This window comes from Bombina bombina, chromosome 3 (assembly GCF_027579735.1).
Source record: "Bombina bombina isolate aBomBom1 chromosome 3, aBomBom1.pri, whole genome shotgun sequence".
In the NCBI taxonomy this organism is placed as follows: domain Eukaryota; kingdom Metazoa; phylum Chordata; class Amphibia; order Anura; family Bombinatoridae; genus Bombina; species Bombina bombina.
In genome coordinates, this window is record NC_069501.1 from 187,955,687 (window position 1) to 187,967,754 (window position 12,068).

Genomic DNA, 12,068 nt, shown 5'->3' on the forward strand with positions numbered 1-12,068 from the left:
GATAACTCATATAAAAATAAGGCACATAAGGGAACTCCCTATAGTAAAAATAGGACAGATAGAGGGCGCCCCAGCCCAAATAATAACCTGGTAAAATGTATGACACCCCCAAAATAATTAAATTCATAACAGATGCAGTACCTATATTTTCCAAAAGGGGGACCATTTCTATAATTCACCACTTAGAGGCCTATGAAAATGCTTTATCTATATTAAATGTTAATAGTGAGCAGTCTAAAATTTACTTTCTGCCATGGGTATTTGAAGGTAAACACCGTAAATTCTTTGCTTCTCTGAAGGATAAGAATATTCATTCTTGGAGTGAAACAAAGCAGAAGCATAAAATGGAATTTGGGCAATACCACACGACCACAGCTGCAAAAGCAGCTGTCTACAGTTTGAAATGTGGTCCAAATCAGAGCCCAATCGAATTCCTTTCTATACTAAAAGGAGATTACAGCATGGCAGAAAGCAAACCCCAATTTGAAAGCCCAGAATTTGTAAATTTATTTTATGAAGCATTGCCCTCACACATCGAAGTAAATCTGGCTAGAGACTTAGATGATAACTGTTCATTGGATTGGCTGATTAGAGAGAGTACAAAATTGTACTCCATACAGCAAGCCAGTGAACATGGGGTTAAAAGAGACACAAGGCCTAACCATAAAATAGTAGCCAAAGCTAGGGTGTCAACTTGCCCTCTAAATTCAGAGTCCAAAAGGAAAACTTATGCGGAGGTGGCCAGAGGAAACATGTCTTACCTACAAAGTTTTAAATCTGCCCCCCCCCCCACCAAGGGCTGAGACACAGAGGCCACTGGCTGATAGAAGGGAATATACTCAAAATGGGGGGGCATACCCAGATAAATAGGTCTCCCCAAGGAAGTAGATACCCCAAAGGTATGGATACCCACAAGGTAATTGGCATCCCTGTGAAAATAGATATCCTGAAAGGCATAGGTATCCTCAAAATGACAATTTTCCAAGAGATAATAGATACCCTGAGGGGCCCAGATACCCTCAAAGTAACCAAACACCCCAATTAAATAGGGCACCCAGGATAGTAATGCAAGACAAGTTGAACCCCAAAGGCAACCACGTCAGAATAGATACAGCCGCTCTGATTCTGACGGATCCCAACAGTCTAGGAATCATTACCCTGGGGCATCAAGAATTCGGCCATAGGGTAGAGATAACTTGTACAATCAATTAGGTCAACTTAGTACCCAGTTAACTCAATTATGTGAACAATTTGCTAATATGAGCCAAGCCTTTACAGCTCAGCAACCTATTAATCAATTTTTAGGGGTAGCGCCAGTGGCCAACAATGCACCACAGGAACAGTCATAAATACTCAGGTATTACCTGAGAAAAAGGGGAGATCAAATGAGATAATAAATGTTAATAATACAAAATCTCTCCCTACAGCCCAGCACCGGAAGGCCTAACTGTGATAACAGATTAACCCAGTCTGGAAGAATTAATAACGCTCCTATTTTGCAGTTGTCCCTAAGGATTATTCCCACTCATGCAGAGCAGTCCGTGCACAGGGAATCAACACCTGACTGCCACGCAGTATGCAGGAAACCCGTCATCTCTATTATAGAGGAGGCAATTGGTAAGTATGATAATTCATCTGCATCAGGTAAGGTGGTTGATCCAAGTAAACCGTGGAGAAGTCCACAAATGTTAAAACATGATAATTTTATGTGTGAACTTGTAGAATCTGAAGGGAGGTATTACGTGTCTGTTGAGCTCCAGGATTCAGTCAGCAACCCTATAATGGGATTAATTGATACTGAATCTCAAGCAACTATTTTATTCCACAGGTGCTACATAAAACATACGGAGACTAACAACCCACAAACCGAAACTTAGGGAATTTGATGGCTCATTACTGGGTGTTGGAGTGACTCTCTTAAAGTCTTGGGCACTGCATGGTTAAAACTAAATCTGGGAAACAGAGTAATAAGACACCCTGCCTTTATAGTTGATCTGCCAAATGATCGCTTAATAATCGGTATTGATCTTCTCAAGAGATTAAATACCATATTTGATTCCATAAATAATATAATTTGGTCCCAGGTCAAAAGACCTATTAATTATGAACGGTCCAGCATACCTCACACAAGACATAAAACAAACAAAATATGAGGAGCACCAGACAAGCAGCGGGTGTTAAAAGACTTCTTTATTGTTATATATTGTAAAAACGAACGGATTATACAAACAACCCTGGTGAAACAGGGTAAAGGGGTTTAGACAAATTGCAAGGCTGACATGTTTTGGCGTGACGCCATACTCTAAGCCCTATGTGACATAACTGTCATGTGGTGGAGGAGAAGCCAGATGCTGTCGAAATTCATTTCAGGAACAGCTCTATGCCTTAAATAACTGTCTTACAAATAGATGAACAAACCCCCATTAGAGGCTCTGATTCACATACAATTAAAATTCCGCCTGGAAAAATAGCAAATATTTCTCTAGAAGGCAATGTATTAACCATATCTCTACACAAAGGGGATCTTAAGTCTTCTAAAGGGGGCGATCATTCTCAGTTCCTTACAGGAATTGAGAAAATTAAGGATGATTTATTTATCCCTTTGCAAATGCATGACCTTGGGAAAACCAAGTATACTAAATTGAATTTAAAACAGGAAGCTAGCTATATAAGCCAAGGCTTATTAGCACAAATAATAGATCCTAAAAGGATGAAATATCTTTCTCCCCAAGATCACTGGGTCCATGACCTAGATGATAATTCTGTAAACTGTAACATTATAGCTAAATGTTTATTATATATTTCTATAGGTAATAAGTCAGCAAAACACCTGTTTATAGTTCTGAATAATCCCCATAATCAAATATATATTGGCAATCATCTCCTGCATAGATATGCCATACAAATAGATTTGATTAACCTTTGCCTCTGGAGCAGGTTAAAAGGGTAAGGTATTTCAGAATGAAAATGCAGCCCTGAAATCAAATCAGCAAATGCCATATGCTGTAAATATGCAGGTGTCTAATGATATTGTTATCCCTGCTGGGGTTAATAAATGTCTATTACCCATACAGGTAAAAAGGGGTCAGAAGTTAAAAACTTCTGAAGCATTAATTTGCATCTCCCAGAGAATGCAAAATATGGGCATAACAATGACCCATAGTCCCATGGTGAATATTGGAAATATTCCAATACATGTTATTGTGCATAACATGGCCCCATAGGATATCACCTTATCCAAGTGAACTACTGTGGGATTTACTCTGGAATCTAGTCATTATACTTTCAGATTCCAAAATAATGTAATAGGGCTAATACCTGAAAGGTATTTAACTGAAGAACAGTTAATAGAACAGTCATTTGCATCCATGTTAGAGGGATTGTTCACAATTAAATTTATTTATCCTATTAGTTCAGAGGAAGGCATCTGTAAAATTGATAAAGCCTACCTGGTATTTGATCAACCGATCAAAAAGCAAGAATACCCCAATATCCAGAATTATGGGTATAATGTAAATTATAACCAAGGGGACCTCACCTCCAGGCTTGAAGAAGCCTATGAGATAGGACAGCCTGAACTATTTCCAGGATTTCAGCAAATAGTCAAAGAGCAAATCTCCTTAGCTCATGGCTCTTCCAATGATGATGAACGCCAACAGCTAAGAAAACTTGTGATGGAGTACAAGAATATTTTTGCTAGGGATTCTTATGACTGTGGGACTACAGACCTACACATTGCAAGAATCCAAACAGATCTCAATGCACCACCTGTATTTGTTAAACAATACAGACTTCCCTTAGTGTCCTATGAATTTCTTTCAGAAGTCATAAGGAATTTGGAAGAAAGGGGTATCATCAGACAGGTACACAGTTCTTATAATAATCCTATTCTATGTATTTGTAAGCCCAATGGACAATCGTGTTTGTGTGCTGACTTAAGACAGCTAAACAAATGAGCATATATGTCTGGCTGGCCTGTACCATACATTGACCAGTGTTTAGCACAGATGCAAGGATCCAAAATATTCATTGCCATTGATTGTGCGCAGGGATATTGGACCACAAAGGTATATGAGAAAGACCAGTATTAATTAGCTTTCTCCTTTCAGAAGATCAAATATGCATTCCAAAGACTACCATTTGAATTCATAAATTCAGGAGATGAATTTGCTGTATTCATGCATAAGGCTATGCCTGATGCACTAGAAAGGGGCGGAGGTTATCTTATGTTGTTGATGTGTTAATCAAAAGCACAGACTTTGAAAAACACATTGCAGAGCTTAAACATTTTCTCAACCAACTTAAAAGGGCAGGTGTCAAATGATACCTAGCTCAATGGTGCCGTACTCGTGTCAACTTCCTGGGACATGAGGTTACTTTTGAACGTTTAAATCCTCAGCAGAAAAAGGTTGAAACAATAATAAATTTTAAGAACCCAACTAACTTAAATTAATTAAGATCATTCCTGGGTGTGACAAATTATTCTCGCAAATGTATTGATAATTATGCAGAATTAGTTGAACCGCTACTACATCTTCTAAAGTAGGATGTAGTATGGCACTGGAGTGAGACCCAAGAGACAGCCATAAGAGAGCTGAAGAGAAAACTCACTCAAGCACCTTGTTTAGCTTACCCTGAAGGCAGTAAACCTTCCTACTTAGAGACAGGTTCCACTGATGTAAGCATGAGTGCTGTTTTATACCAAAAACACGATAATTTAAGTAAAGTTATTGCTTATGCAAGCAAAACTTTATCCCCAGTGGTAATAAAATTTAATGATTGTGAAAAAGCCCTCTTATCTACTGTATGGGCTCTACAAAATTTCCACAGCTACATACAGGGCGAGAAAATTATTGTAGAAATGGCCCACCATACATTGCTATATTTGCAAAGTGAGAAAATAAGAGATGGGAACCTGTCAAATAGCCACATAACAGCTTGGACTTTATCCCTAGCTTACAAGACTGGCCATTAGAAATCTGCTATATGCAAAATAAAAAAAAACAGTCACACAGGGGCTTGCTGAGCTCCATGACCGTACTGCTAAAGATCATGGGAAAGAATTAATAGAAGATCATTTCCTAGAGGAGCGATTGCTTTCCCCATATAAAATATACAATGAAAAGCGTTGTCAAACATTACCTTGGGTATATGTTGATGATTGTTCTTACCATGCCACTCTTGATAATGAGCGTAGATTAGTCGCTGGCATTGGTATAGCTTGGGTAAATGGATTCCCAAATATTGATGTAGGATTCAACATTGGACCGAGATCCAGTCAAGTAGCAGAACTCACTGCTATTATAAACACCATTGAAATGGCTATTGAACAAGGTATTCGTGAATTTGTAATCATCACTGACTCAAATTACTTGTGTGATAGTTTTGTTGAATACCTCCCAACTTGGAAAAGAAATGGCATGCAGAAAACTAACAACAAACCAGTCAAACATGGTAAGTTATTTAGTGAAATGGATAAATTAGTGGTTTCCAATGGGTTAACCATACACTGGAAACAGACTAAGAGTCATTCCATGGTACAAGGTCCTGATAAAGAAGGCAATAATCTAGCAGATTCATTAGCCAAACAGGGAGCGATAACCGGAGAGCTCCTTAATATTGACCTCTTAATAGGTGTTATTCATGTAGAAGCCATTACCAGAAAACAGGCTAGACAACAAAATGAACCTAACATGGTACAATAGAGTCAGGATTCTCCTAGTGAGGACCTGATCACTAGTCAAAAAAAAAACATTATAGGTATTTTCTATAAACATATAGAAAATCCTGAAAACAACCCTATTTCAAAAGTTGACTGTATTGGTAAGGAAGATCTTAGAATCTTAATGTGCTGCGGAATCTGTTGCCTCTCTACAAATAACCGATAATAATAATGATAATGTCCAAATAACAATTCACATGACAGGATGGTTTGTTAATGAGAACCACCAAAACAGGTATCCAACAATGGGTTGTACCTACCAAGTTCAAGGGTCTCATGCATCAACATGCCCATGTTGCTCCCACATCTGACCATCTTGGTGCTAAATTATCATATGAAATATTGCGTGATTATGCTTTCTGGCCACATATGTTGAAGGATGTTCAAACTTACTGTCAAAGTTGTTTAATCTGTCCCCAGTTCCAACCCACTGCACCAAAGCATAGAGCGCTATTGCAGTAAAGGGGGATGGTAATGCCATGGTCAGACATACAAATTGATTTTATTGGTCCAGTAACTAGGTCATCCAGAGGTACCAGATACATGTTAACAGTAGCCTGTTCACCAAATGGGTAGAGTGCATCAGTGCATCTAATAATAGTGCTGAGACATGCGCAGCATTGCTCATCAACCACGTGTTTTCCAGATTTGGTTTACCCCAGAGGATCGAATCTGTGTAAGGATAACTAATTCAATACCCTACTATATATTTTAAAGAAAATCCTGTTTAGACTCACCACTCAGTCTCACACCAGACCGTGGGTGTACAGATTGTTATTAACACCCAGTGTTTTGCTCATTGACTGAGGGTGACCTATGGTGGGGTCATTAAGAGTATATTAGGATAATCTTAGTAATGGAGATAAATAAAAGAAAAGAGAATTCAATTACATATGGTAAAGAATTCTAATTATTAATTCACAAGAGTATATTTGGAATTTAGTTAGTGCACAGAGTAATAATATTTTACTTGAACCTACTATAGAGAGTTATAACTATAGCTAAATATATAGGTTTTATGTTACCAAAGACTTCACATAATATCCAGATAAAAATAGAGTTATGTATTAAAGAAAAGCATATGCATAAAAAATAGTTGCAGTACTGATAGTTGAGAACAGGGAACCGGTATTTGTAGAAGGGGTTAAGGTATTGCAATACAAAGCAGTGTAGACGTTATGGTATTTAGGGTTATTTGTACCGTAATCTGTATTGTAAATCTCCTGATCAGTGATGCAGAGGACGGCAGTCAGTTCTGTGAGCAGAGAGAATCCTGTCTTTGCTTTAGATGTAGCAAGCTGAAAACACACAGGAGCAGGATCTCTGTGTTTGAAGCTCTGGAGAAGCAGCAGGGCGTGACGTCACACGCCGAGATTCAGGGAGTGAGAGAGAGCAGCTGTGGAGAGGCTGTGAACGGTAACTTGATGCTGTAAATCTCTCCCTGTAAAACTCAATAGAATGTTAGAATTGTTAAGTAAGAACTTTAGAGAGCTTAGTACTAGCTCAAATAATATCCTTTAGGAATCAAAATACCAAGCAGGTAATGGAGGGTGAATGTTTCTTAAATAGATGTGGATAGTCACATGATCACAGAGTTAAAGGGGAAGTACAGCAGAATTGTAACATATAAATCCTGACAGTATACCCCCCTCAAAACCCCCTCCCAGAGATCAAGGTTTAGGCCGATCTGGATGTCGACGGTGGAAGAGGGAGACCAACCGTGGAGCAGATAAATTAGTAGAAGGTTCCCAAGAATCCTCTTCAGGACCGTAGTCCTTCCAGCGAACCAAATACTGAAGAGTCCTATTGTGAAATCTTGAATCAAGAATTTCCGCAATCTCATAACTAAGATCTTCAGCGATAGGCGTGGGTCCCTGAGTGCTTGTAGTCATATGTCGAATAGGTAGATATGGCTTTAGAAGAGAAACATGAAAAACTGAATGAATCCGATATGAGGATGGCAATTCCAAAGAAACTGCATTTGAATTGATGATTTTATCAATCTTAAACGGTCCAATGAATAAACTAGCCAATTTTTTACTTGGAATCTGCAGCTTAAGATGTTTAGAGGAGAGCCAAACTAAGTCACCAACCTTGTAATCCGGAGGTTTAGATCTTCTTCGATCATAGTATAGTTTTTGATTGTATTGTGCAGTTTTAAGCGTTTCTTGAACTATAGGAAAAGCCTGTGCCAACGTATTAAGTGTATCATTTACCAATGGTGAAGTAGAGTCATCTCTTTGTAGTAAATGGTAAGAAGGATGAAAACCATAATTAATAAAAAATGGTGTTAACTTTGTTGAAGTATTAATAGTATTATTATATGAAAACTCTGCAGTTGGCAACAAATCTGACCAGTTGTCTTGCTGATAAGTACAATAACAACGTAGGTACTGTTCCAAAGTTTGGTTAGTCCTTTCCGTTTGTCCATTGGACTGAGGATGATATGCAGATGACAGATGTCTCTCGATACATAGAGTTTTACACAACTGAGTCCAAAATCTGGAGGTAAATTGAGAACCTCTATCGGTAGTGATAGAATCAGGCAGACCATGAAGACGTACAATATGCTTCAAAAAGAGTTGAGCAGTTTCAGCAGCGTTAGGTAATCCATGGCAAGGCACAAAATGTGCCATCTTTGAGAAATGATCAACAACCACAAATATAGTATTATAGTTTGAAGATGGAGGTAACTCAACTATAAAGTCCATGGCAATAAATCGCCAAGGACGGTCAGCAATAGGTAAAGAAAGCAGATAACCATAAGGGTGGTTATGTGTAGGCTTACAAGTAGTACATATTTTACAAGATTGTATGTACTGTTTGACAGAGTGTATCAATTTTGGGCACCAATAGTCCCTCTGTATAAGATGTGTAGTCTTACGAACTCCTGGATGTCCAGACATTGTTGCATCATGTGCATTATGGAGAATTTGATCTCTGAGTGTGACCGGAACATAAATTTTATGGCCAAAGTAGAGTAGCCCATTGGAATGTTTGGACAAATTTAAAGTAATAGTAGTGGAGTCCTCTGATTGATGTTTTTTAAAAAGAGAAATACTATCAATGGTAAGACCGATGACTCGATGTGAAGGTATTATAGTATCTGAAATAAATTCAGTTATAGGTTTTGGAGTAGATCTAGACAGAGCATCAGCTTTTACATTTTTTATAGCAGGTCGATATGTGATAATGAAGTCAAACCTTGTAAAAAATAAACTCCACCGCAATTGTCGAGCAGATAAAGTTTTATTTGTTCTGAGATACTGTAAATTCCTGTGGTCGGTGTAAATTATAATTGGATGTCTAGCACCTTCAAGAAGGTGCCTCCAAAAATCTTATGCTGCCTTTATGGCTAAAAGTTCTTTTTCACCCACCGGGTAGTTTAGTTCTGCTGAATTCATAGACCTGGAGAAAAAGGCAATAGCATGTAAAGGCTGATCAGGTGAAGCCTTCTGAGAAAGAACAGCCCCCAAAGCATAATTTGAAGCATACACCTCAAGAAAATACTGTTTTGTGGGATCTGGGAATTGCAGTATGGGAGCTCTGATGAAACTTTGCTTAAGAAGGTTGAAGGCCAAATCAGCATCTGAATTCCAAGAGAACTTCAAAGCTTTTTTAGTGAGATTGGTGAGAGGTTTAACAATACTAGAGAAATCTTGTATAAATTTTCTGTAGAAATTTGCAAAACCTACAAATCTCTGAACATCTTTTTTAGAAGAAGGTGTCAACCAATTTGCAATAGCGTCAACCTTGTTAGACTCCATTTGAATTCCTGAGGGGGATATCTTGTACCCGAGGAAGGAGATGGTATCAGTATGAAAGATGCATTTCTCAGCTTTAGCGTATAAATGATTTTGTCTGAGTCTGAGAAGTATGGTTCTTACATGAGTGATATGATTGTCTAGTGTATCTGAATATATCAGGATGTCATCCAAATAAATGACCATACAGGTATCTAAAAGGTCTTTGAACAGGGAATTAATGAAAAACTGAAAAGTTGCTGGGGCATTACATAACCCGAATGGCATCACGGTATATTCGAAAAGACCATACCGGGTGCGAAATGCCGTGAGCCATTCATCCCCTTTCCTGATTCTTATCAAATTGTAAGCACCCCTTAAATCAAGCTTTGTATATATTTTAGCACCCTGAAGCCGTTCAATTAATTCGGGGATGAGGGGAAGAGGATACCTATTTTTAATGGTACATTTATTAAGTTGTCTATAATCAATGATTGGTCTTAAACTGTTATCCTTGTTCTTTACAAAGAATATTCCCGCACCTGCATGAGATGTAGATGGGCGAATAAAACCTTTTTTAAGGTTATCATCTAAATATTCTTTGAGATGAACAAGTTCGGGTTCTGATAAAGGATAAATGTGCCCAAAAGGTATCTTAGAGTTTGGTATTAGATCAATTGGGCAATCAAAAGGTCTGTGTGGTGGAAGAACCTCTGCCTGCTTTTTGTCAAAAACATCAGTTAAATCAGAATAAACAGGAGGGATTATTAATGTTGAAGTGTCTGAATCTATTTGCAGTAATGTCTGAGACTTCTTACAATGAGTGTTACAGTAATGTGAATTAAATTCTATAGAACCCTTTGACCAATGTATGTTAGGTTGATGTTTCTTCAACCATTTTAAACCCAGAATTAAAGGGAACAATGGTGATTGTATAATTTTGAAGTTACAAGTCTCTGTGTGCCCTGACAAGAAGGAAACAGTGATTGGAGTAGTGTGATGAGTAATAGGACCAGATTTTATAGAAGTACCATCCACAACTCGTATTGCAAGTGGAATATGTTTCTTTATTACAGGAATGTTATTAGTGTCAACAAATGAGGAATTAATGAAATTGTTGGTGGCTCCAGAATCAATCACGACCTGGGTGTGTACTCGGTTGTGTGGCCACTGTAAAAGAACAGAAAGAATAAAATGTGAAGAAGGTTGTAATGAAGTTACAGTTGTATGCAGAGAATGGGTGTTCTTACCCTTCTTAGATTTGTTGAGACTGGGGCAATCCTTCACCCCATGGTCCTTGGCTGCACAGTAAAGACACAGGTTATTAATTCTATGTCTTAGTTTCTCTTCTATCTTTAATGGTCCTTTAACAAAAGCAATGTCCATTGGCTCATCTTGGGTTTTAGAAGAAATATGGGTAGTTGCTAAGGGATTTTTCTTGAAAGTATAATCAGTCACCCCTTTCTCATTCTTTCTCTCCCTGAGGCTTCGGTCAATAGTAATAGATAGTGTCATTAAAGCCTCAAGGTTGTCAGGAATCTCTGTGCGGGCAAGTTTATCTTTTAATGAATCAGAAAGTCCTATACGAAATTGGTTTCTAAGTGCAGGATTATTCCAGAGAGTATCAGGAGCCCATCTTTTAAATTCAGTGATGTAATCTTCTACAACACGGCGTCCCTGTTTTAGATTTCTTATAGCTACTTCTGCTGTGTTTTGTTTATCATGATCCTCATACAATAGAGACATGGCATCAAAGAAAGTATCCAATGAGTTTAATATAGGGTCATTGTTTTCATAATAGGCATTAGCCCAATTCTTTGCTTCTCCCCTTAAATAAGAGATAACAGTAAGTACCTTAATTTTCTCTGTTGGATATGTGCGGGGTTTTAGGGAGAAAAACAAAGTACAAGAATTTTTGAAATCCCTAAATTGTGACCTATCCCCATTGAATTTCTCCGGAGGGCATACTTGGGGTTCAGGAGTTGGGAGATCTATTAATGACGCTTTAGGTATAGCTTGTTCTCGAATGTACTTCCTTAACTCCTGATTTTCAGTTTGTAAATCCCTAAGCCCTTGAAGCATTAAATCCATATTTTGGGATAGGGCCCCCACACGGTTAGCAAGTTCATTTACGTCCATCCTAATGAGTAAAAGAAAATATATAGAAAAGGGTAAATTTTTATTTTAGGCTTGGTATTATGTAAGGATAACTAATTCAATACCCTACTATATATTTTAAAGAAAATCCTGTTTAGACTCACCACTCAGTCTCACACCAGACCGTGGGTGTACAGATTGTTATTAACACCCAGTGTTTTGCTCATTGACTGAGGGTGACCTATGGTGGGGTCATTAAGAGTATATTAGGATAATCTTAGTAATGGAGATAAATAAAAGAAAAGAGAATTCAATTACATATGGTAAAGAATTCTAATTATTAATTCACAAGAGTATATTTGGAATTTAGTTAGTGCACAGAGTAATAATATTTTACTTGAACCTACTATAGAGAGTTATAACTATAGCTAAATATATAGGTTTTATATTACCAAAGACTTCACATAATATCCAGATAAAAATAGAGTTATGTATTAAAGAAAAGC

At 37.7% G+C, this 12,068-nt stretch overlaps 1 protein-coding gene across 1 annotated transcript in view; it reads left to right on the top strand.

Moving 5' to 3' along the window:
* The first annotated feature begins 344 nt into the window (after window positions 1–344).
* Window positions 345–12,068, top strand: part of LOC128652266 (uncharacterized) — a 32,438-nt gene continuing 20,714 nt past the window's right edge. The window contains exons 1-2 of the mRNA XM_053705204.1: window positions 345–500; window positions 1,428–1,617. Coding sequence (XP_053561179.1) covers window positions 345–500; window positions 1,428–1,617 — 346 coding nt within the window. The remainder of the gene's footprint in view (window positions 501–1,427; window positions 1,618–12,068) is intronic.